The 25,855-nt window shown below is 48.8% G+C and overlaps 1 protein-coding gene across 5 annotated transcripts in view; it reads right to left on the bottom strand.

Annotated features, from left to right (window-relative positions):
- The window catches only part of KLHL12 (kelch like family member 12), a 114,700-nt gene extending 91,783 nt beyond the window's left edge, over nucleotides 1-22,917 (bottom strand). For 2 of the 5 annotated variants that reach the window (XR_013634870.1, XM_073319672.2), the window contains exons 1-3: nucleotides 22,511-22,917; nucleotides 10,505-10,658; nucleotides 9,719-9,936 (exon numbers count right to left, since the gene is read on the bottom strand). Coding sequence is in view for 4 of the 5 variants with exons in the window: in XM_073319672.2 (XP_073175773.1) it covers nucleotides 9,719-9,936; nucleotides 10,505-10,658; nucleotides 22,511-22,693 (555 nt within the window). In the remaining variant the exon portion in view is untranslated. Of the gene's footprint in view, nucleotides 1-9,718; nucleotides 9,937-10,504; nucleotides 10,659-21,914; nucleotides 22,456-22,510 lie in introns of those variants that run through there. The other 3 variants (XM_073319674.2, XM_073319671.2, XM_073319673.2) reach the window with 3 other exon arrangements.
- Nucleotides 22,918-25,855: the final 2,938 nt, after the last annotated feature.

The raw sequence follows: 25,855 nt of genomic DNA, 5'->3' as shown, positions 1-25,855 counted from the left end.
AAATCCAGACTCCAGAGAGAAACTGCTGAATTGGAATTCATTTGCAAAGTGGATACTATTAATTTAGGCTTAAATAGAGACTGGGAGTGGCTAAGTCATTATGCAAGGTAGCCTATTTCCCCTTGTTTTTTCCTACCCCCCCCCCCCCAGACGTTCTGGTTAAACTTGGATTTAAACTTGGAGAGTGGTCAGTTTGGATGAGCTATTGCCAGCAGGAGAGTGAGTTTGTGTGTGTGTGTGTGTCTCCCCGGGAAAAGGGTGGGTGGGTGAGAAAGCCTGGATTTGTGCTGGACATGGCCCACCATGATTAACATGCACATTGTAGGGAGAGTGGTCACTTTGGATGAGCTATTACCAGCAGGAGAGTGAGTTTGTGTGTGTATGGGGGTGGGGGGGTCAGAAAACCTGGATTTGTGCTGGAAATGGCCCACCTTGATTATCATGCACATTGTAGGGAGAGTGGTCACTTTGGATGAGCTATTACCAGCAGGATAGTGAGTTTGTGTGTATGTGTTTTTGGAGGGGGGTGAGGGCGTGAGAGAACCTGGATTTGTGCAGGAAATGGCCCACCTTGATTATCATGCACATTGTGTAGAGAGTTGTCACTTTGGATGGGCTATTACCAGCAGGAGAGTGAGTTTGTGTGTGGGGGGGGTGGAGGGTGAGAAAATCTGGATTTGTGCTGGAAATGGCCCAACTTGATGATCACTTTAGATAAGCTATTACCAGCAGGACAGTGGGGTGGGAGGAGGTATCGTTTCATGATCTCTGTGTGTATATAAAGTCTGCTGCAGTTTCCACGGTATGCATCCGATGAAGTGAGCTGTAGCTCACGAAAGCTCATGCTCAAATAAATTGGTTAGTCTCTAAGGTGCCACAAGTACTCCTTTTCTTTTTAAGAATTTTTTGGAGTGGAAGTTTTACGGCCTGTGTTATACACAAGATCAGACGATCACAATTCAGTTAGTGTTAACAGTAAGTCAGCTGGAGGGTGGCTGCTTTTAATTAAGCCTCTTTCAGCACCATCTTGACCTGGTGACATAGTACCATTTAGTTTCTCAAGTTGTTTCATCATCTCTGTCACTGACTCACCTTCACCATCTAACCAGTAATCAGCACTAACTTGGTCCTTCCTAACCAGTTAGGGCTCTTGTAGCAGGGTGACTACTCCGCTCCTGCCCTGAAGGGGTTAAAGCAGCCCAGGAGAGGGCTGTGAATGGGAAAAGCAGGCTGATTGGGAAAGCAGCCACAGCTGTGGCCAGCTTAATCAGGGTCCAGCTGGCCCTTATAAGAGGGCTGTGGGCCAGAAGTGAGGACAGACACCCTCTCTAGCTTCCTAGAGAGAGAAGGACCTGGCTGCCTGGGAAACTAAGAAGGGTACCTAGGGTGGCCCAGTGCTAGGGAAGGGCAGAGGGAGCTCCAGCCCAGCAAAGCCCCTGGCTGCAGGCCTAGTTAAAGGCCTATGAAATGGTACTGGGGTTGCAGAGGGGCAGCCCAGAGATAGACAGAGGCAGCTGGTCCAAACCCCCTTGCCGATGATGAGTGGTTCATAGACTGCAGTCTGCCCCAGGGAGCGGGGGCTAGATTGTGACTGGCAGTGGCCACTGAGGCAAGGTGGGGGTAGAGGGTTGGGGGAATCCCCGGATGGGGAGACTCGGATTGTGGGTTACTGCTGGGGCAGAACCCTGACGAGGAAGGCACTAGGGTCCGGGAGGGACAAGGGGGCCAGCGGCAGGTGAGACACCAGCCTGCAGAGGGCGATCCTGGCCGGAAGAACTAATTCCCAGGACGACCGACAGGAGGCACTGCACCGGTGAGTTGTCGCCCCGCGACAGCTCCCCATCCAGCTTTGTGAACCTTAGCATGGGAATCACAGTAGACCTAATTAATGACCATTTCAGCGGCACCCCCTGCCATCCGCATCTCTCTCTCTCCAACTGAACTGTTTTTGCATTTCTACAGACAGGCATACCCTAGGGAAAAAGGGACCCAGTCAGGGTTATTCCTCCACCCAAAGCACCCTTTGGGCAAGAGCTGTGTAGAAGAGACTCCTCCTTCACTGAGACCTTTGTGGAACCACCCAGCCCCACAACATGTAGGTGTGGAGAAGACAGAAGTTCCAAGACAGTGCTGCGGACATCAGGGCTGTCCTTAGGATTTATGGGGCCTCCGCAGTATTATTAAACTGGTGCCCCTATGCCCAACGGCAGCCTGGGTTTGCAGCCGAGGGGAGGGAAGAGGACGAGGCAGCAAGGATACCAAGCCGCCCGGCCCGCCACACAGTGGCGGAGAGTCACAGTTCCCTGCAGAGAGCCCTGTACCCTCTCCATCATGCAGAATGCGCAGCACCAGCGCATTCGGCTCTGTGAACATGGCCCCGTCTAAGGAGACTGCAGTGCACACTGGGTGTGCGGGAGCTGACCCACTCTTACCTGCTGTCATGGACGGGTGGGTGAAGCTGCCACTTGGGGAGGCTAGCTCCCCAGCCCACCTCTTCAGCCTGTGGTCCCGCCCATACGTCACTCCTGCTGTGCCCCAGACCCCGCCCCCACTCTGCCCAGGCCCCGCCCTCTCCCACACTGTCTCCCTCCTCTCTTCGCTCCCCCTCCCTGCCCACCCCCTTTCAGCCAAATCCCTGAACCCAAATGAAGCAAATGACATTTGAGAAGGAAAAAAAAAAACAAAAAACTACTCTTCAGCAATTTCTTTCTAAAGAAAATGGGGCATGTTTTCCAATGCATCCCAGATGGTGAAGACTGGACATGCAGAAGGTACCTAATTAAAAGCACTAAATTTGGGAATAAAAAATGTCAGTCACAGGTTTTTTGATATACCCTGAAATCTGTCAGAGATTTATTTGCAAAAAACTTTGTAGTAAGGGCGAGTCAGCTGTCTTGCTGAATACAACATTAAATATTACGGAATACATGACGCAGCTCTTCTCTGTGTAACATTTTCTTAATCAGTATTTCCAAGGTGATTTTATATTTTAAATGTACTCTTAAGCCTTCATGAAGCAATAATTCCAGATTACTACATAATTAACTCACTGAATCAAAGACATTATTTAAATTAATCAGTCACAGAGGTTTAGTGTGTTCACAACAATGTTCATAGCTTTTAGAAAAAGGGAACACTAATTTACTTTGTGTGATCTCCATAACAATAGACATGTTTATGAAATTTCACCAACTTTAAAAAATAGGTTTCCAAAGATTTTAGGCATACCAATGGATTTTATATCTTACTATGTACTGATTTTTCTAGAGGGTTCACAGATAGTTCATCAGATAGTCAGAAGTGAAGAAAGGGAAATTCTTTGTCCAACTATCTGGAAGGAAAGGGGTGTTGTCCCCTTAAGGGTTCTCTTCAATGGGAGCGGGGGCAGTGTGTAAAGGGAGAAAGGGATGGACAAAGGACAGGAAGACTTTAGAAGCAACTTTTCTTTTACTATAGTAATTAAAATGTGTATTTAAGATAAGGGTGGTCTTTTGAAAGATTTATTTTAAAAACTATATCTGAAGATCCAAGCATTTAAAGCTAAAGATGATTGTGCATCTAAAAATCTATGCAAGGATTTTTTAGAGATGTAATTTTATAATCTTCACCAACTGTAACGTTATTGACATGAACTGGGACTGTACAGATCATTGTTGCAATCAAGGTCCTGTAGTGGCACCAAATCTTGTATAAAGGGGGTCAAATAAGGTGTCTAAGACACAGTTATGGTTTGCTGGTTATGATTATGCTATCTGTATGCATGTATCATTTTTGTATTTAAGGTTATAAGTATTGGAAGGACAGGCAGGGCAGAAAAGGTGGGGGAGTAGCACTGTATGTAAGGGAGCAGTATAACTGCTCAGAGCTCCGGTACGAAACTGCAGAAAAACCTGAGTGTCTCTGGATTAAGTTTAGAAGTGTGTGCAACAAGAGTGATGTAGTGGTGGGAGTCTGCTATAGACCACCGGACCAGGGGGATGAGGTAGATGAGGCTTTCTTCCGGCAGCTCACGGAAGCTACAAGATCGCATGCCCTGATTCTCATGGGTGACTTTAATTTTCCTCATATCTGCTGGGAGAGCAATACAGCGGTGCATAGACAATCCAGGAAGTTTTTGGAAAGCGTAGGGGACAATTTCCTGGCGCAAGTGCTAGAGGAGCCAACTAGGGGGGGCGCTTTTCTTGACCTGCTGCTCACAAACTGGGTAGAATTAGTGGGGGAAGCAAAAGTGGATGGGAATCTGGGAGGCAGTGACCATGAGTTGGTTGAGTTCAGGATCCTGACGCAGGGAAGAAAGGTAAGCAGCAGGATACGGACCCTGGATTTCAGGAAAGCAGACTTCGACTCCCTCAGGGAACAGATGGCCAGGATCCCCTGGGGGACTAACTTGAAGGGGAAAGGAGTCCAGGAGAGCTGGCTGTATTTCAAGGAATCCCTGTTGAGGTTACAGGGACAAACCATCCCAATGAGTCGAAAGAATAGTAAATATGGCAGGCGACCAGCTTGGCTTAATGGTGAAATCCTAGCGGATCTTAAACATAAAAAAGAAGCTTACAAGAAGTGAAAGTTTGGACTTATGACCAGAGAAGAGTATAAAAATATTGCTCGGGCATGTAGGAATGATATCAGGAGGGCCAAATCGCACCTGGAGCTGCAGCTAGCCAGAGATGTCAAGAATAACAAGAAGGGTTCCTTCAGGTACGTTGGCAACAAGAAGAAAGCCAAGGAATGTGTGGGCCCCTTACTGAATGAGGGAGGCAACCTAGTGACAGAGGATGTGGAAAAAGCTAATGTACTCAATGCTTTTTTTGCCTCTGTTTTCACTAACAAGGTCAGCTCCCAGACTGCTGCGCTGGGCATCACAAAATGGGGAAGAGATGGCCAGCCCTCTGTGGAGATAGAGGTGGTTAGGGACTATTTAGAAAAGCTGGACGTGCACAAGTCCATGGGGCCGGACGAGTTGCATCCGAGAGTGCTGAAGGAATTGGCGGCTGTGATTGCAGAGCCATTGGCCATTATCTTTGAAAACTCGTGGTGAACCGGGGAAGTCCCGGATGACTGGAAAAAGGCTAATGTAGTGCCAATCTTTAAAAAAGGGAAGAAGGAGGATCCTGGGAACTACAGGCCAGTCAGCCTCACCTCAGGCCCTGGAAAAATCATGGAGCAGGTCCTCAAAGAATCAATCCTGAAGCACTTGCATGAGAGGAAAGTGATCAGGAACAGCCAGCATGGATTCACCAAGGGAAGGTCATGCCTGACTAATCTAATCGCCTTTTATGATGAGATTACTGGTTCTGTGGATGAAGGGAAAGCAGTAGATGTATTGTTTCTTGACTTTAGCAAAGCTTTTGACACGGTCTCCCACAGTATTCTTGTCAGCAAGTTAAGGAAGTATGGGCTGGATGAATGCACTATAAGGTGGGTAGAAAGCTGGCTAGATTGTCGGGCTCAACGGGTAGTGATCAATGGCTCCATGTCTAGTTGGCAGCCGGTGTCAAGTGGAGTGCCCCAGGGGTCGGTCCTGGGGCCGGTTTTGTTCAATATCTTCATAAATGATCTGGAGGATGGTGTGGATTGCACTCTCAGCAAATTTGCGGATGATACTAAACTGGGAGGAGTGGTAGATACGCTGGAGGGGAGGGATAGGATACAGAAGGACCTAGACAAATTGGAGGATTGGGCCAAAAGAAATCTGATGAGGTTCAATAAGGATAAGTGCAGGGTCCTGCACTTAGGACGGAAGAACCCAATGCACAGCTACAGACTAGAGACCGAATGGCTAGGCAGCAGTTCTGCGGAAAAGGACCTAGGGGTGACAGTGGACAAGAAGCTGGATATGAGTCAGCAGTGTGCCCTTGTTGCCAAGAAGGCCAATGGCATTTTGGGATGTATAAGTAGGGGCATAGCGAGCAGATCGAGGGACGTGATCGTTCCCCTCTATTCGACATTGGTGAGGCCTCATCTGGAGTACTGTGTCCAGTTTTGGGCCCCACACTTCAAGAAGGATGTGGATAAATTGGAGAGAGTCCAGCGAAGGGCAACAAAATGATTAAGGGACTGGAACACATGAGTTATGAGGAGAGGCTGAGGGAGCTGGGATTGTTTAGCCTGCAGAAGAGAAGAATGAGGGTGGATTTGATAGCTGCTTTCAACTACCTGAAAGGGGGTTCCAAAGAGGATGGCTCTAGACTGTTCTCAATGGTAGCAGATGACAGAACGAGGAGTAATGCAGTGGGGGAGGTTTAGATTGGATATTAGGAAAAACTTTTTCACTAAGAGGGTGGTGAAACACTGGAATGCGTTACCTAGGGAGGTGGTAGAATCTCCTTCCTTAGAGGTTTTTAAGGTCAGGCTTGACAAAGCCCTGGCTGGGATGATTTAACTGGGAATTGGTCCTGCTTCAAGCAGGGGGTTGGACTAGATGACCTTCTGGGGTCCCTTCCAACCCTGATATTCTATGATTGGCTCTATACGGTCTATATTTCAAACTTGTGCCTATACACTCCTGTGGTTTACTGCTCACCTAGGTGGAAGAATCCCACATTCATGGGGATGGTGCATGTATTTGTATGCTACTCAGCAGCATACAAAGAATGACGGATAGAAATTAAAGACCTAAATGTATTTCTGAAATCAGACACTGGGCACCAACACCAATTGTTTTTGGAATGTCTGATAGCTTCTTCAGGAAATGGAGAAAAAGATGCTCTGCACAAGAACCACAGAGAGCTCTCTAGGTCAACCAAAAATACTGGGTAGTAAATGCTATTAATTTATTTTCAGAAAATGCTCTTAACATGAAAGGCTCCACTGCTTTTGGAGCCACAATTTCTGTAAGCTCTCCTCTCTGACCAGAGCTGACGTATGCAACAGCAAATGTGAAGGAGGCTTGGAACTACTTTAAGTCAAAGTTGCAGAAACCACCTGGAACTTGCATCCCAAGCAAGGGGGGTGGGTGGGAACCTCATAGGGAAGTGTTGCAGTTCAAGCATCTCAAACAGGTTATTAAGATAAATCAGAAAGCCTACAAGGCATGGAATAAGGGATGGATTAGCAAGGAAAGCTACCTCTTGGAGGTCTGGAGGTTTAGGGATAAAGTGGAACTGCCAAAAGCCAAGCAGAGCTGGATCTTGCAAAGGAAATTAAAAACCATTATAAACGGTTCTTTAACCATATATATAAAAAGAAGACAACAAAAGAAGGGGGAATCCGGCATGAAGATTAAAGATAATTTAGGTATGGCCCAACACCTAAATGAATACTTTGCCTCAGTTTTCAATAAAGCTAATGGGGATCTTGGGGGGAGCTGCCAGGTGGCTAGTGGGCACAAGGAAATGGAAGTAGAAATTACCACATGAGGCAGAAGCCAAACTCAGACAGCTTAATGGGACCAAATCGTGAGGCTGGGATAATCTCCATCCAAGAATATTAAAGGAACTGGCACATGAAATTGAAAGCCCAGTAGCAAGGATTTTTTAACAAATCCATAAACTCAGGATTCGTACCTTATGACTAGAGAATTGCAACTATTGTGCTTATATTTAAGAAAGGGAAGAAAAACATGATCTGGGAAACTACAAGCCCAGTAGTTTGACCTCAGTTGTATGCAAGATTTTAGAATAAATTCTGAAAGAGAGCATAATTAAAGACAGAGATAAATGGTAATTTGTATAAAATACAACACGGTTTTACAAAAGGTAGATTGTGCTAGACCCAATCTGATCTCTTTCTTTGAGATAAGACTTTTAATCTAGACAAAGAAAAAGCAATAGATCTAATCTAACTGGATTTCCGTAAAGCATATGATACAGTTCCATGTGGGTAATTATTAGTTAAATTGGAAAAGGTGAGGATTAATACAAGAATCGAAAGGTGGTTAAAGGGGAAACTACACCAGGTTATACTGAAAAGTGAACTATCGGGCTGGAGAGAGAGAGAGAGTACAAGTGGAACGCCTCAAGGATCAGTCTTGGGACCAATCTTATTTAACATTTTCATTAATGACCTTGACAGAAAGTGGGAGTGTACTAATAAACTTTGCAGATGACACAAAATTGGAGATATTGCCAATGTGGAGAAGGACCGGAATATCATACAAAATTTGGAGAACCTTGAAAGCTAAGTAATAGAAATGGGATGAAATTTAATAGTGGAGAGTGCAAGATCATGCATTTAGGGATTAACAACAGAAGTTTTTGCTACAAGCTGGGGACTTATCAGTTGCAAGCGACAGATCAGGAAAAAGACCTGGATGGACTGGTTGATCACAGGATGACTATGAATCACTAATGTGATACAGCCATGAAAAAGGCTAATACAATCCTAGGATGCATCAGGTGAGGTATTCCTAGAAGAGACAGGGAAGTGTCATTGCCATTATACAAGGCACTGATGACATCTCATCTGGAAAACTGTGTGCAATTCTAGTCTCCTATGTATAAGAAAGATGAATTCAAACTGGAAAGGTGCAGGAAAGGGCTACTAGGATGATCAGAGGAAAGGAAAACCTACTTTATGAGAGGAGACTTAAGAAGGTTGGCTGGTTTAGCCTAACAAAACGAAGGCAGAGGGGAAGATATAATTGCTATCAGAAGGATAACAACTCCTCTCTCTCCCTGGTGTTTAAGGGCCATTGATGGCACAAGAACAAAGGGATATACACTGCCCAACAACAAGTTTAGGCTTGAAACTAGACAAAGGTTTCTAACCATCAGAGGAGTGAAGCCTTCCAAGAAAAGTAGTGAGGGCAAAAACCTAACCTCTTTCAAGACTGAGCTTGATAAATTTATGTAGAGGATGGTACGATGAGGTAGCCTACAGTGGCATATGGATCATCTGCGACTGTTATTAACAAATATCTCCAGAGATGGACCCTAGATGGGGAAGGCTCAGAGTTATTACAAAGAATTCTTTCCCAGGTAGTTGGTTGGTGGATCTCACCCACATGCTCAGGGTTTACCTGATCACCATATTTGGGGTGGAAAAGGAATTTCCCCCCCAGGTCAAATTGACAGTAACCCTGGGATTTTTTCACCTTCCCCTGTAGTGTAGGGCACAGGTCACTTGATGATTTTAACTACAGTAAGCTATTTGACAGGCAAGGAAGGTATCTCACTCTTCCAGAGTGAGATATTTCCTGCCTGTACAGAACGCACCGGAGATGAAAGCAGAATCCACAAGCACTATCCTAACAACAATCAACACTGGCCTAAGCATAACCTGATGCCTAATAAATATATTCCATTGTAACTATTTTTGTAACTACAACTGTTAACCCAGCTGATCACCCACTGTTAAGCCCAGGCCAGAGTTCACAATTTCTGTTCTACACCAGAGAGAAATATCCCCCATGTCTGTTGTGTCTTGGCCTTTCTCCTTGATTGTAACTAATTTGGTTTTGGTTTGTAGTACTGGTCTTTTCATAACAGTTAGTAACGAACACAGTAACCAATGTTTCATTCTCCATGTTCAAATGACAGCTACCTTGCTGCAGAGGGGAGGTTACACTCTACCTGTCAGTTTCAGAATATGCAGCTGATTCAGTAAGAAGCAGATTTCAGTAGAGCATTCAAAGTCTGCCTGAGATAGCCATTCCAAGAGTTTTATGAACTAACCAATGTGGGGGAAATGGAAGAGGGCTAGACATACCGTTATTTGCTTTGTTTTCAAGCAGTATTTTGCTCTCACTGATTTGCACAACAAATCCTGCTACCTTTACCTGAATTTCATCACATTTGATGAGCTTTTCCACCTCTTCCTGATTTAAGAGGATGAACTCTTCATGCTGAACCACCTCTGGGAAGTGTTTCTGGCTGAAGACCTCTGCTGCCTGCATTAGATCAACGCAGTTGTGTGTCTCAGCAAAATCTCGGATGCCCAAACAGTTTGATGGATCCAGCTGGCTTTCCAAGAACTCACAACAAGCCTGCTTCACACCTATAGAAATGAGATGAGTGAGTGAGCTCATGCACTTCTGCTATCCAATCCCTGCTTTGGAAAGTAATTTAGAAAACCAAGTTCTAGTCTATATTGAAATGTCAACCCCAAAACCTTGCTTAGAGGTATGCACACACAAAGAGACATATAGGCAAACATTTCTTCAGGGGCCAGGAAAAAATAAAGCAACAGACGGTATGTTTAGACCACTGACTATTTATACATACTAAAAATAACTTGACAAATATAGGAGAGATTCAAAAGGAAGCCTTACAGAGCTCGGGGATCTATAGGACCTTAGAGTGAGAGATGCCCTGGGACAATTATTTGTTTTATCACCATTTCTCCACGAGGGTTAAACTTTCTTATCAGTGAGAACAGAGTACATACAGCAGCACATTTGACAAACGGCTATTATGCAATTTCAACACAAAAAGACTTGGGTCTGGAAACAGCCCAGCACCCTATTCTGCCTTCTGCAATCTTTCCTTTACTTACAAGTCAGACATTCCAGAGCCCTTAACAGCATCAACTGTACAATCTGCATGGTTAATTGGTTTGCAATTACCTTTCAGCTGAAGCAGACATGCTGCTGGGAGCAATTCCTGGACATTTTCTACCGTCACATGAACCGTTTCTGTATACACAAAGTCCAGCAGGATTTCCATAGTAGAGGCTGTCAACCCTTGGATATCCACATATGGTTTATCTTTTTCTGAAAGCTACAAATTAAAAGCAAGGGAGATAATGGTTTATTTTCCAGAGGTCAGACCAAAAACCCAGTGATGGCTCTTAGAAGTTGTCCCTGCAGAGTACTCTGCCTTTTCAGTGTATGTAAAAAGGGAAAAGATAGAGATGAAGGAATTTCCTTGGAGAATTCAGCATGTGTGTGTGTGTGTGCATACACACGTGTGTAGAGAAGACAGCATAAGTGTTTCTTTTGTGTAGAAAGATGCCTCAGGGAAACTGTATTTTGGAAGAAGCCAGATGAGATTTGACACAACAGAAGCTTAATGGGTGGTATTTAACCTAAGATGAACAGCAGACTCACTAACATCACCTGGCATAGGCGCAGACTCCATGGGTGCTCCAGGGCTCAAGCACCCAGGGAAAAAAATAAGGCAGTGCTCAGCACCCACTATCCACAGTGGTTTTGCCCTGGCGCTGGCCGCCTGATCAGTTATTTGGTGAGCATCTGGGGGAGGGGGCAGAGAGGAGGGAGCAGCGGGCAGGCAGGAGGTCTTAGGGGAGGGGGCTGGGCAGGAAGAGGTGGAGCAAGGGCAGTGCCTTGGGGAAGAGGCCAAGCAGGAGTGGGGCCTGGGGTAGAGCACCCACTGCGAAAAATAAAAGTCAGCGCCTGTGTCATCTGACATGCAGAAGCGAGGAGTGAAGGAGAGTTCCCCCCAACTCTTCCCCTTGGACTGGCTGCCTGACACATTATGGGTTGTGTGGAGCAACCATCTCATGCCTGTCTTTATAAACACACCACACAAAAAGTTCCATTAAGCTAGAGTTAAGATTGAAGGGACAGATCAGTAATTTAAGGATAAAAATCCTTACAAGAACTTCATAGTTCTACTAAAAAGCCAGGAATTTCAGAACCAAGGTTAAACTTGCATGAAAAACATATGAAAATAGAGAAATGCACAGTTAAGGTACCCAGTCAACCTTAACTCTGGCCCAATTAGCAATGCCAACCTTCCATCTTCCTTTTGTTATTTTGTAAGAGGTGTTATTTTGGATCAAATATTTTTTCTAAGGGCTTTAGAGGATCCATCAACTGTGGACATATTAAATTCCGAGAAGCCACAGTACTCATGTGTGCAGGTGAAATACTGAGATTGTGCTTCATAGAATCATAGAATATCAGGGTTGGAAGGGACCTCAGGAGGTCATCTAGTCCAACCCCCTGCTCAAAGCAGGACCAATCCCCAATTTTTGCCCCAATCCCTAAATGGCCCCCTCAAGGATTGAACTCACAACCCTGGGTTTAGCAGGCCAATGCTCAAACCACTGAGCTATCCCTCCCCCAATTCAGTTTATAATTGGTTTCATGTCTCTATTGTAAACCTGATGACTCTGTTTCTATTGACTCTTGGATAAATGGCTAGCATACAGAACCACAAAGTCTGCTCCTGCAAGCTGTTGAGGACCTCCTGTCAGCATGCACAGGCCCTTAATGAGGTCTTCAGGATGTGACTTGTGAAGTAGATTTTTTTCCTGAAGCCTGTATATGGCTAAAGGGGGCAGTGTCAGTACTAGATGTGCATGATTCAGAGAGAAGCACCCGAGCTTCTCTTGACAAAGATGAAATTAAACAGTTATGGATAAGGGTTCAGTAAGGAAGGGTTGTTGCTTGGCCATGGAACTGCCAGAGTTGAAGGAGAAGAAAATAATCCAGTAGTGGAGGAAATCAGTGCAGTCCTGGGACTTCCTGTGAAGGTGCAGGCAACGCAGGAGTGGAGTAAACAGACTGAGCCAGTGCTGTGGGCTACTGGGATGCACTTTACAGTAGAAGAGAGGGGAACAGGAGTCAAAGGTGATGGAGAAAGCAGAATGAGGGTGCAAAAGTAAGAGGGTAAGAAGAGTGTAAGAAGTCAACAGCCTGAGGATTATAGAGAAGTGGGATGTAGAAGGTGAGTGGATCATATACAGTGAGACTGACTGGCAGTCTGAGAAAGAGGATTCATAAAACTTAAGGCCAGATGGCACCACTAAAATCATTTAGTCTGACCTCCTGCAGAGGCCAGGCCAGAGAACTTTACCCATTGATTCCCACATCATAGAATATTAGGGTTGGAAGAGACCTCAGGAAGTCATCTAGTCCAATCCCCTGCTCAAAGCAGGACCAACACCAACTAAATCATCCCAGCCAGGGCTTTGTCAAGCCAGGCCTTAAAAACCTCTAAGGATGAAGATTCCACCACCTCCCCTAGGTAACGCATTCCAGTGTTTCACCACCCTCCTGGTGAAAAGTTTTTCCTAATACCCAACCTAGACCTCCCCTACTGCAACTTGAGACCATTGCTTCTTGTTCCGTCATCTGCCACCACTGAGAACAGCCTAGCTCCACCCTTTTTGGTCCCCCCAGTCAGGTAGTTGAAGGCTGCTATCAAATCCCCCCTCGCTCTTCTCTTCTGCAGACTAAATAACCCCAGTTCTCTCAGCCTCTTCTCGTAAGTCATGTGCCCCAGCCCCCTAATAATTTTCACTGCCCTCCGCTGGACTCTCTCCTATTTGTCCACATCCCTTCTGTAGTAGGGAGACAAAACTGAACACAATACTCCAAGTGCAGCCTCACCAGTGCCTAATAGAGGGGAATAATCACTTCCCTCGATCTGCTGGCAATGCTCCTACTAATGCAGCCCAATATGCCACTGGCTGTCTTGGCAACAAGGGCACACTGCTGATTTCTCATCCACTGTAATCCCCAGGTCCTTCTCTGCAGAACTGTTGCTTAGCCAGTCAGTCCCCAGCCTGTAGCGGAGCATGGGATTCTTCCTTCCTAAGTGCAGGACTTTAAGCCCATAACTTCTTGTGAGTTACAGCATGTCTTTTAGAAACAAACATCCATTCCTGATTTAAAGACTCCAAGAGATGAAGAATCCAGCATGTCCCTAGAAAAGTTAGTTACACTTACTATTAAAAATGTTTTCAGATGATGAGTCTCCATTTAGGTTTCAGAGTAACAGCCGTGTTAGTCTGTATTCGCAAAAAGAAAAGGAGTACCTGTGGCACCTTAGAGACTAACCAACTTATTTGAGCATAAGCTTTCATGAGCTACAGCTCACTTCATCGGATGCAATTAGTTACTTTTTGAGATCTGTCAAATGGATTATAAATTAGCCAACTAACATCTTACTGCACATTTTTTTCATTCATGCTTTTACTTTCTGCCTTATCAATGGTCTGCACTGTATAACTGCTAATTTACTATCAAATCACTACTATCAACTTTCTCTTTTTCCATTTGATAAAACTGCTGCTTTCACATCCCTTCTTTACTAGGACAGATTTTCTGACTGAAGAAGCCTTTGGATACAGGGAAATCAAGAAGGAACAGCTTTTAGTGAAAGCAAAATCAGGTGAGTGGCCATTTTGGTAAGTGAGCAAGCTTACATCGTGGTTTAAAATCATAAAGACAGGAGGAAAAGTAGTCAGGTGTGGGGCAGAGGGGTATCAATTTGGAGACCGAGGTCACCAAGGATGAGGATGGGAAACTGAGAAGAGTGGAAGAAAGAAAGCCAAACATGATAATCTGAAGAATCAAAGCTCACACCCCCTCCACAGTGAACTAGACAGAGTTGTCGACCACGCTCGTGAAAAGGAGGAAGGAGTGACGCTCCCATCTTGTGACCTCACTGTCCCCAAGCACTATACTTTTCCTATACCTCTCCAACTTCTGTAAACATCCTCAAATAAGCAGGAAGTAAACAAGTAAAATAAGCTGGCTGTATTTTAAAGAATCCTTAATGAGGTTACAGGGACAAACCATCCCGATGTGTAGAAAGAATAGTAAATATGGCAGGCGACCAGCTCGGCTTAACAGTGAAATCCTTGCTGATCTTAAATACAAAAGAGAAGCTTACAAGAAGTGGAAGATTGGACAAATGACCAGGGATGAGTATAAAAATATAGCTCGGGCACGCAGGAGTGAAATAAGGAAGGCCAAATTACACCTGGAGTTGCAGCTAGCAAGAGATGTTAAGAGTAACAAGAAGGGTTTCTTCAGGTATGTTACCAACTAGAAGAAAGTCAAGGAAAGTGTGGGCCCCTTACTGAATGAGGGAGGCAACCTAGCGACAGAGGATGTGGAAAAAGCTAATGTACTCAATGCTTTTTTTTGCCTCTGTCTTCATGAACAAGGTCAGCTCCCAGACTACTGCACTGGGCAGCACAGCATGGGGAGGAAGTGACCTGCCCTCTGTGGAGAAAGAAGTGATTTGGGACTATTTAGAAAAGCTGGACGTGCACAAGTCCATGGGGCCGGATGCGTTGCATCCGAGAGTGCTAAAGGAGTTGGCGGATGTGATTGCAGAGCCATTGGCCATTATCTTTGAAATCTCATGGCGATCGGGGGAAGTCCCGGATGACTGGAAAAAGGCTAATGTAGTGCCCATCTTTAAAAAAGGGAAGAAGGAGGATCCTGGGAACTACAGGCCAGTCAGCCTCACCTCAGGCCCTGGAAAAATCATGGAGCAGGTCCTCAAGGAATCAATTCTGAAGCACTTAGAGGAGAGGAAAGTGATCAGGAACAGTCAGCATGGATTCACCAAGGGCAAGTCATGCCTGACTAATCTAATTGCCTTCTATGATGAGATAACTGGTTCTGTGGATGAAGGGATAGCAGTGGACGTGTTGTTCCTTGACTTTAGCAAAGCTTTTGACACGGTCTCCCACAGTATTCTTGCCAGCAAGTTAAAGAAGTATGGACTGGATGAACGGACTATAAGGTGGATAGAAAGCTGGCTAGATTGTCGGGCTCAACGGGTAGTGATCAATGGCTCCATGTCTAGTTGGCAGCCGGTATCAAGTGGAGTGCCCCAAGGGTCAGTCCTAGGGCCAGTTTTGTTCAATATCTTCATAAATGATCTGGAGGATGGTGTGCATTGCACCCTCAGCAAGATTGCAGATGACACTAAACTGGGAAGAGAGGTAGATACGCTGGAGGGTAGGGATAGGATACAGAGGGACCTAGACAAATTGGAGGATTGGGCCAAAAGAAATCTGATGAGGTTCAACAAGGACAAGTGCAGAGTCCTGCACCTAGGACAGAAGAATCCAATGCACCGCTACAGACTAGGGACCGAATGGCTAGGCAGCAGTTCTGCAGAAAAGGACCGAGGGGTTACAGTGGACGAGAAGCTGGATATGAGTCAACACTGTGCCCTTGTTGCCAAGAAAGCCAATGGCATTTTGGCATGTATATGTAGGGGCACTGCCAGCAGATCAAGGGACGTGATCGTTCCCCTCTATTCGACATCAGTGAGGCCTCATCTGGAGTACTGTGTCCAGTTTTGGGCCCCACACTACAAGAAGGATGTGGAAAAATTGGAAAGAGTCCAGCGAAGGGCAACAAAAATGATTAGGGGACTGGAACACATGAGTTATGAGGAGAGGCTGAGGGAACTGGGGATGTTTAGTCTACGGAAGAGAAGAATGAGGGGGGATTTGATAGCTGCTTTCAACTACCTGAAAGGGGGTTCCAAAGAGGATTGATCTAGAGTGTTCTCAGTGGCAGCAGATGACAGAACAAGGAGTAATGGTCTCAAGTTGCAGTGGGGGAGATTTAGGTTGGATATTGGGAAAAAACTTTTTCATTAGGAGGGTGGTGAAAGACTGGAATGCATTACCTAGGGAGGTGGTGGAATCTCCTTCCTTAGAAGTTTTTAAGGTCAGGCTTGACAAAGCCCTGGCTGGGATGATTTAATTGGGGATCGGTCCTGCTTTGAGCATGGTGTTGGACTAGATGACCTCCTGAGGTGCCTTCCAACCCTGATATTCTATGATTCTATGATCTTAGCAGGTCTGCAGAGAATGGTATAGGTACAGGAAGCAAAGCAATGAGATAGGATCTGAAGGGGGACTAGGGATGCCAGGAAAGTGACCCAAGGTGCAAAGACTTCCTAGTCTGCTCCCCACACTCATTTTCCATACAAAATTCTTCCTTGCCCCAAACCAAATCTACCAATTTTGAAGCCTCTGCTTGTCGACTGGGAAGTAGGGCAGTTGGGGAAAGCTGGGGTGTGAAATACTTGGTAGCAACTTTAATCATGAGAAGGTAGCAACAGCTACCATTTCATAACACAGTGGTAGTAATTCAATGCCCAGATGTCAAGAACAGCACCTACAACCTGCATGAACTATACCGTCTGTCTATGTGGATATCAGGTGGGATTTTTATTCAAGGACAACCAAACTCTGCTTCATTTTGGCACTTTCAATACCACAAAAACATTTATCTTAACATTGACCTTCCATAAGAGAAATTATAAGCCACTGCACCACCATGCTTCTTTCTGTCTTGATGCCCTGTTGAAGGAAGACCCTTAAGACATTCAGTGTGAGGAACTGACCTTGCTTTATAAGTCCGTGTGCCTGTGACTGAAAAGAAATCATCCACGCTGTTAACCACGTGGTGGGGGGAGGGGGTGAAGCGATCATCCCAGAGAATTGGGTGTGGGTGGGAGGAGCAGGGGGGGAGTTAATTCGGTTTCTGCTGCACGTTTAAAAGAAGGGGCTGCAGTTTTCAGGTTAACTGCCAACCCATTTTAAAGGGCCAACCCAACGGCTGCTTGGTATGGGAAAGGAGGGCTCTGCTCTTTGAAACCATTCCCACGTTATGAAGGTTGAAGAAGCCGAAACCCTTTGCCTTACCATGGCTGCCTGCAAGCCAAATTCTGTTGCCCAGCCGAGAACGTGTTATGTCTCACACCAAACAGGCAGACCCTCAAGATAAGAGGCAAAGTGCGACCTTGTACCAAATGCACATGTGCTATGTAATGTTAACAGCAAGGTTCACCATGAAAGAGTCTACCCAATGCTCTCTAAAATGTGTCTTTTTAACTACTACTCTCCCTTTTTCCCCCTCCCGCAGCTGCAAATGTTTCAACACTCGCACTATCATCTCCGTCCCCAAGGCTAGCGAAGATTAGAAGGCGAAAAAAACCGCACTCGCGATGAAACGTTCTCTGAGCTCATGCTGTCCTCCCACACTGAAAGAGCCCAGCAGAATGCATGGAGGCAAGCAATGTCAGAGTCCAGGAAAGCACAATATGAATGTGAGGACAGGTGGCGGGCTGAAGATGATAGGTGGCGTCAGCTTGCTGACAGAAGGCAGGAGTCAATGCCGAGGCTACTGGAGGATCAAACTGATATGCTCTGAAGTACGGCTGAGCTACAGGAAAGGCAGGAGCACAGACAGTCGCTACAGCCCTTGTGTAACCAACCACCCTCCTCCCCAAGTTCCATAGCCTCCCCACCCAGACGCCCAAGAACGCGGTGGGGGGGCCCTCCAGGCACCCAGCACTCTATTCCAGAGGACTGCCCAAGCAACAGAAAGCTGGCATTCAATAAGTTTTAAACTTTTAAAGTGCTGTGCGGCCTTGTCCTTCCCTCCTCCCCCACCCCACCTGGTGCTTCCCTGCTCCACCACCCCTCCCGGGCTACCTTGGCAGTTATCCCCCTATTTGTGTGATGAATTAATAAAGAATGCATGAATTTGAAACAACAATGACTTTATTGCCTCCGCAAGCGGTGATCGAAGGCGGGAGGAGAGGGCGGTTGGCTTACAGGGAAGTAGAGTGAACCAAGGGGGCGGGTTTTCATCAAGGAGAAACAAATAGAACTGTCACACCGTAGACTGGCCAGTAATGAAACTGGTTTTCAAAGCTTCTCTGATACGCACCGTGCCCTCCTGTACTCTTCTAACTGCCCTGGTGTCTGGCTGCACGTAATCAGTGGCGATTTGCCTCAACCTCTCACCCCGCCATAAACATCTCCCCCTTACTCTCACAGATATTGCGGAGCGCACAGCAAGCAGTAATAACAATGGGAATATTGGTTTCGCTGAGGTCTAACCACGTCAGTAAATTGCGCCAGCACACTTTTAACTTCCAAATGCACATTCTACCACCATTCTGCACTTGCTCAGCCTATAGTTGAACAGCTCCTGACTACTGACCAGGCTGCCTGTGTCTGGCTTCATGAGCCATGGCATTAAGGGGTAGGCTGAGTCCCCAAGGAGAACTATAGGCATTTCAACATCCCCAAAGGTTATTTTCTGGTCTGGGAAGAAAGTCCCTTGCTGCAGCTGTTGAAACGGACCAGAATTCTTGAAGATGAGAGCCTCATGTACCTTTCCCGGCCATCCCACACTGATGTTGGTGAAACGTCCCTTGTGATCCACCAGTGCTTGCAGCACAATTGAAAAGTACCCCTTGCGGTTCACATACTCGCTGCCTTGGTGGTCCAGTGCTAAGATAGGGATATGGGTTCCGTCTGTCGCCCCATCACATTTCGGCAATCCCATTGCAGCAAAGGCATCCACTATGACCTGCACATTTCCCAGAGTCACTACCCTTGGTAGCAGCAGCTCAGTGATTACGTTGGCTACTTGGATCACAGCAGCCCCCGCAGTAGATCTGCCCACTCCAAACTGATTCCTGACTGACCAGTAGCTGTCTGGCGTTGCAAGCTTCCAGAGGGCTATTGCCACTCGCTTCTCGACTGTGAGGGCTGCTCTCATCTTGGTACTCTTGTGCTTCAGGGCAGGGGAAAGCAAGTCACAAAGTTCCATGCAAGTGCCTTTACGCATGTGAAAGTTTCGCAGCCACTGGGAATCGTCCCAGACACTATGAGGTCCCACCAGTCTGTGCTTGTTTCCAGGGCCCAGAATCGGCGTTCCACGGCATGAACTTGCCCCCTTACCACCATGATGTCCACATTGCCGAGGCCCGTACTTTGAGAGAAGTCTGTGTCCATGTTCTCATCGCTCTCCTCACCGCGCTGCCGTCACCTCCTCGCCTGCTTTTGCAGGTGCTGGTTCTGCATATACTGCTGAATAACGCACATGTTGTTTACAACTCTCATAACTGCCGCGGTGATCTGAGCGGGCTCCATGCTTGCCGTGGTATGGCATCTGCAGGAGAACAGAGTGGCAGCGGAAGCAGCGGGTGGATGATGATGCTGACAGCAATATGATACCCGAACGGAAAAAGGCGTGAAACTATTGTCACCGTTGCTTTGACTGAGGAAGGGAGGGGGGAGCAAGGGGTAGGCTGGCAGCATACGGTGCAGTACGACTGCTAGCCGTCATTGTCTCCTGGGTGCTCGCCAGCAGACGGTGCAGTACGACTGTAGCTGTCATCATTTCTAGGCAGGCTGAATCTCCATGAGACGAAAGTCAAGAAGGGAATGACCTGGAGTCACTCCCATTTATGTCCAAGGTCTGCCAGGAGTACCCATGTCTGCCCAGGCGCCCCCGACCGACCTCACCGAGGTCAGCCACGAGCACCCAGGAGATGACGACGGCTACCAGTCGTACTGCACCGTCTGCTGCCACAAGGCAATGAGCTGCTGCTGTGTAGCAGTACCGTGTCTGCCAGCACCCAGGACACGTACGGTTTCAGTGAGCTGAGCGGGCTCCATGCTTGCTGTGGTATGGCGTCTGCACAGGTAACCCAGGAAAAAAGGCACAAAATGATTGTCTGCCATTGCTTTCACCGGGGAAGGGGAAGGGGCTGATGACATGTACCCAGAACCACCCGTGACAATGTTTTTGCCCCATCAGGCATTGGGATCTCAACCCAGAATTCCAATGGGCGGTGGAGACTGCGGGAACTGCGGGATAGCTACCCACAGTGCAACACTCTGGAAGTCGACGCTAGCCCCGGTATTGTGGACACACTCCGACGACTTAATGGTCTTAAGTGGGGACTCACACAATCAACTGTATAAAATCGACTTCTAAAAAATCAACTTCTATAAATTCGACCTAACTTCATAGCGTAGACATACCCTTACACAGCACTCTTTTTCGGGTCTGGAAAAGGTACTCAGAATGCCACAGCTTAATACAAGATGGAACACATTGTTAAGGAAAGGAGTTAACATGTTGCAAGAGACCATTCAAGGTGAAGTGAACAGTTAACACCTTGCAGTGGTAGGACAAAAGTGGGTTAGTAGATTACAGACTGGATTTATAGCTCATTACAACAATGCCTTTATTGAGTTCATGATTTTTAGTATCTAGCAAAATTATGAATGTAAGCTCCCAGGCTCATCTTTTGAAGATGTTGTGCAGGTTTCTTCTGAGAGGTCAGGTATGGAATGATCATTTTATGAGTGTCCACACACGAGTAATATGGTGTTTTTGTATTTTCGTATTTCTGTGGCCAGGTCTACACTACAGACTTATATTGGTATAACTACAAAAAATCCACACCCCTGAGCAACGTAGTTATACTGACTTAACCCCTTATGTAGACAGCGCTATGTCAGCAGGAGAGCTTCTCCCATCAACATAGCTACCGTCTAACAGAAGTGGATTAACTACACTGCTGGGAGCAGCTCTCCTGTTAGCATAGAAAGGTCTTCACTTCACTGCTACAGCAGTGCAGCTGCACTGATGCAGCATTTTAAGTACAGACCTGCCCTGTGAGAGTTCATTTGAGAGTTTGTTTTGTTTCACCCACATAGTTTTTGGGGTATTTAGGATATGTCTACACTGTAATTAGACACTTGCAGCTGACCCGTACCAGCTGACTTTGGCTCATGGGCCTCAGGCTAAGGTGCTGTTTAACTGCAGTGTAGATGGTCCAGCATGGGTTTCAGCCCAAGCTCTGGGACCCTCCCACCTCACAAGGTCCTAGGGGCTGGGCTCCAGCCTAAACATTTACACTGCAATTAAACAGCCCCTTAGCCCAAGGCCCATGAGCTCAAATCAGCTGGCACAGGCCAGCCACGGGTTTTTAATTGCAGTGTAGACATACCCTTAGTATGCTGGGTGAGGTACACCACATGTTGTGATAGGCACGTATAGGACACATGGATCTTGAAAGGTGTGTTGTGGGGGTCAAGGAGAAATGGTCTCAGCCTAGTTCCTAATGCACACTAATCACTGCTGCCATTGGCCCTTATTGGCAACCTCAGCAAAGGTCCCAAGGACTGACTGTGCTACTGCTAGATGTGGTCCCTCTGATAAGGGCTAAATTGGACTGACAGGGAGTTAGGGGCGGTGGACAGGGAAGTTTGCATTGCTTGCTGCCCATGTTGTGACTATTGGTGGATAAAAAGCTTCAATCTCCAGCAAAGTGAATCCTGCACATTTACCAGCAATAAGTTCACAATTTTTTTTAAAGCACATATTCATCTACAGACACTTGATAAAAGGCAGCCAAGGTTGCTGAAGGACAATAATGCAAAATTAAAAATCGCAAAAATAAGGAAACATAAGGTAAAGGCATGCATCTATTTACATCTTTTGCGAAGATCTGGGGAAAATGGTATCCCCAGAAAGGGCTACTGGCATTGTAGGGAGACAGAATCTCAGTTTGCTTCAGCCCGCTCTCTCCATACCAACTCAAAGGCTACTAGAAAAAGGAAATGATCTTCTCTGGTAAGAGACAACACAAACGTATCTTTTACAAACCCAGTTCCACAATCCCTCACTGCCCCCTCCATGTTTTTTCCGTTTGCTACAGCATTAAGCTTGAACCAAAGCCACAGACAGCTCCTGCTTTTTAACAATCTGAGCCAGACAGCAGCCGAACGCGATCTCCTTTCAGCACTGTGCAAAGGAAGAATGTGCAGTTAGTGTAAATCATTATCAAATAAGGAGGCTGGGCCTGGAGCTCAGCGCTATGGTCTGCTGCTCGTGGTTCTGCCGGGGACCTGTTGTATGACCCTGAGCCAACCCGCTCCGCGCGGTCCCCCAGGCTGTTGGCTCTTGGGGCAAGAGCCGCCCCGGCTGCAGGCGGGACGGGCGCCCACGCGCTCCCGGGCGCCGCGCGGGGGACGCGCTCAGCGCCGGCCCCGCGCAGCCAGGCCGGGAGCGGGGCGGCGCGCGCCCTACCTCGCTCGTGAACATGGCGCAGAAGTAGTCGCTGCAGGCCGCCAGCACGATGCGGTGCGCGGCGAAGGCCTGGCGCTGCACGCGCAGGGTCACGTCGCACAGCGTGCCGCTCCGCCGCAGCGCGTTCATGGCGTTCAGGATGGACTTGGCGTGGCAGTTGGTCATGACGTCCTTGGGGGCCATGGCGGCGCGGGCCGGGCGGGTCCCGGCGGCCCTGGGCCGGGCTCGGCTGAGGGGAGCCGTGCGCGGAGGCCGGAGCGGGCCCGCTCCCGCTAGACGGAACGGGGGGCAGCGGCGCACCCGAGGCTGCGCGGCAGGGCCCGGCCGCCTCCGCCGCGCCAACCGCCAGCTCTGGGCGCCGGCGCACGCTGGTGACGTCACCCCGCGTAGACCCCGCCCTTCGTCACCCAGCAACGGAACCCTGCGCTCTGGCCGCGCGGCAGACTCGCGCCGCGCGGGGTTTCCGGTGCGGGGTCGCTCGGGCGCGGAGCGGGAGCCTTGCCAGCGCCGCGGGGCTGCGGCACATGCCCGCGCTCTGCACACTGGCCGTCCGCGGGAGGGAGCCCGTGGGCAGCGGGAAACGGGGGCTTTGGACCCCGAGCCCCGCGACGCAGTCAGCTGCCGCGGTGCCCCGTGGGAGGCGAAGCCTGGCGGGCCGTGTGCTGCGCTGACCGCGGCCTGGTGCGGTTACGCCGCAGGTGCAGCGTCATCCTGTGCAATGCGCTTGTCCCGTCCCGCTGCAAACCGCCGTGGGCCCTCGCACCGTGCGGGCCGTTTCGTCCCGGCCCCGGCCCCGGCCCGGCCCCGGCCCTGGCCCCGGCCCCGGCCAGTCGTGGGACAGTGTAAGCTGAAGTGTTTCCCGCCATGTGCTGCAAACGCTGTCAACTGAATCAAAGAATCCTAGAATATCAGGGTTGGAAGGGACCTCAGGAGGTCATCTAGTCCAACCCCCTGCTCGAAGCAGGACCAATCCCCAATTAAATCGTCCCAGCCAGGGCTTTGACAGGCCTGACCTTAAAAACTTCTAAGGAAGGAGATTCCACCACCTCCCTAGGTAACGCATTCCAGTGTTTCACCACCCTCCTAGTGAAATAGTGTTTCCTAGTATCCAACCTAAACCTCCCCCACTGCAACTTGAGACCATTACTCCTCGTTCTGTCATCTGCCACCACTGAGAACAGCCGAGCTCCATCCTCTTTGGAACCCCCCTTCAGGTAGCTGAAGGCTGCTATCAAATCCCCCCTCACTGTTCCCTTCTGCAGACTAAATAAGCCCAGTTCCCTCAGCCTCTCCTTGTAAGCCATGTGTCCCAGCCCCCTGATCATTTTCATTGCCTTCCGCTGGACTCTCTCCAATTTGTCCACATCCCTTCTGCAGTGGGGGGACCAAAACTGGACTCAGTACTCCTGGTGTGGCCTCACCAGTGCCGAATAGAGGGGAATAATCTGCTGGCAATGCTCCAACGAATGCAGCCCAATATGCCATTGGCCTTCTTGGCAACAAGGGTACACTGCAGACACATATCCAGCTTCTCATCCACTGTAATCCCCAGGTCCTTTTCTGCAGAACTGTTGCTTAGCCAGTCGGTCCCCAGCCTGTAGCGGTGCCTGGGATTCTTCCGTCCTCTGTTACTCTTCTCTCATGTGGTGCAAACCCTGTTACATTGGAAGCACCAGTGTTACCTGTGCCTGGTGCAAATGCATTTAGAGTGTAAGATGCAATTTTACTCTCCCCCTCAAAATGTGTTCCAAACACTATTAAACTGTAAGCTGTTAGGGGTGTCAGGTTTGTAGAAAATTTGGTGGTGCCCAGAAGCCCCCCCCCAAACTCCGACCCCCACCTGCCTAAGGCTCTGGGAGGGAGTTTGGGTGGGGGGAGGTCTGGGGTGCAGGCCCTGGGCTGGGGATAGGGGTGCAGGCTCTGGGAGGGAGTTTGGGTGCAAAAGGGGTGAGAGGCTGGGCTCTGGGAGGGAGTTTGGGTGGGGAAGGGGGTCTGCAGTGTAGGCTTAGTGATGGAGTTTGCGTGCTGGGTGCAGGCTCCAAGCTGGGGCAGGAGGTGGGGGTGCAGGCTCTGGGCTGGGGATGTAGGAGGGGGTGAGGAGTGCAGGCTCTGAGAGGAAGTTTGGGGATGGGAGAGGGTGTAAGCTCTGGGAGGGAGGTGGGAGGGAGTGCAGGGATGAGAGGTTGGGGTGTGGGAGGGGGTTCAGGGCTGGGGCAGAGGGTTGCAGTGAGGGCTGGGGGGTTCATGATGCAGGAGGGGGCTCAGGGCTGGGGCAGAGGGTTAGGGTGCGGGGGGATGAGGGCTGTGGCTGGGGCCAGGGATGAGGAGTTTGGGGTGTGGGAGAGGCTCAGGACTAGGGCAGAGGGTTGGGGTGCCGGGGGGGTGAGGGCTCTGGCTGGGGGTGCGGGCTCTGGAGTGGGGCGGGGCTGAGGAGTTTGAGGTGCAGGCAGGCTGCCCCCAGGGCTGGGGCCAGAGAGGAGGACTTCCCCCAGCCCTCTCCCCGCTGGCAGCAGTGAGCTCTGGGGGAGGGACCCCCCTTTCTCCCCCCGGCAGCACACTCACCTCACACGACTGTCACTACACTTGCCTCTAGGGCCCCTCTCAGGTCCAGGAAGCCCTCTTGCCTCCCCTGTGGTGGGTGCCAGGGGGGACTGCCATCACATATGCCCCTCCTCCCCTGCTGCTGCCCCTCACTGTAGCCTCCATGGGGGTGAGGGATAGGGCTGCCCCTTGCCCACCGTAGGGCAGGAGCGGTGACTGCGGGTGTGGGGGGCCCCTGTGCTGGTGGAGGATCCTGCCGGGAAAGGGAAGGGTCTGAGGCGGAAGGGCAGGGTAAGGGCAGCCTGCCCTGCCACCAGTGAGGGGGGGCACAGTTGATGCAGGGAGCCAGAAGAGCTGAGTCAGCATGGAGCTGCAGGGGAGAGGCAGGAATGCTCTGGGACCCGGGGAAGGTGCATGAGGGCAGCAAGTGGGGGCCAGGGGACACTTGGAGGAGATGCGTGGGGGCGGCAGGTGGGACCGGGGGAGAGACCTGGCCCCAAACGTTGGTGGAGCCGGGCCCCCAGGCCCTGAATATTGCTGAAGCCCAGGCACCACGGGCCCATACAACTCGCCGCCCCTGTAGGCTGCAATGGTACCCTGTGTGATGCAAACCCCATTACACTGTAAGTTGCTGTGTTACCCTGCATGGTGCAGATCCCATTATACCTAAGTTGCGGTGTTACTCCACATTGTGCAACCCCTGCTAAACTTTAAGATACAGTGTTACTCAGCATGGTGCAACCTCCCCATTACACTACAAACTGCACTGTACTCCACATGGTGCAAACACTGTTGTACTGTAAC

Source organism: Lepidochelys kempii, chromosome 21, assembly GCF_965140285.1.
Source record: "Lepidochelys kempii isolate rLepKem1 chromosome 21, rLepKem1.hap1, whole genome shotgun sequence".
Lineage (NCBI taxonomy): Eukaryota > Metazoa > Chordata > Testudines > Cheloniidae > Lepidochelys > Lepidochelys kempii.
The sequence above is the reverse complement of the archived record's forward strand: the minus strand, read 5'-3'. Positions and strand labels throughout refer to the sequence as shown.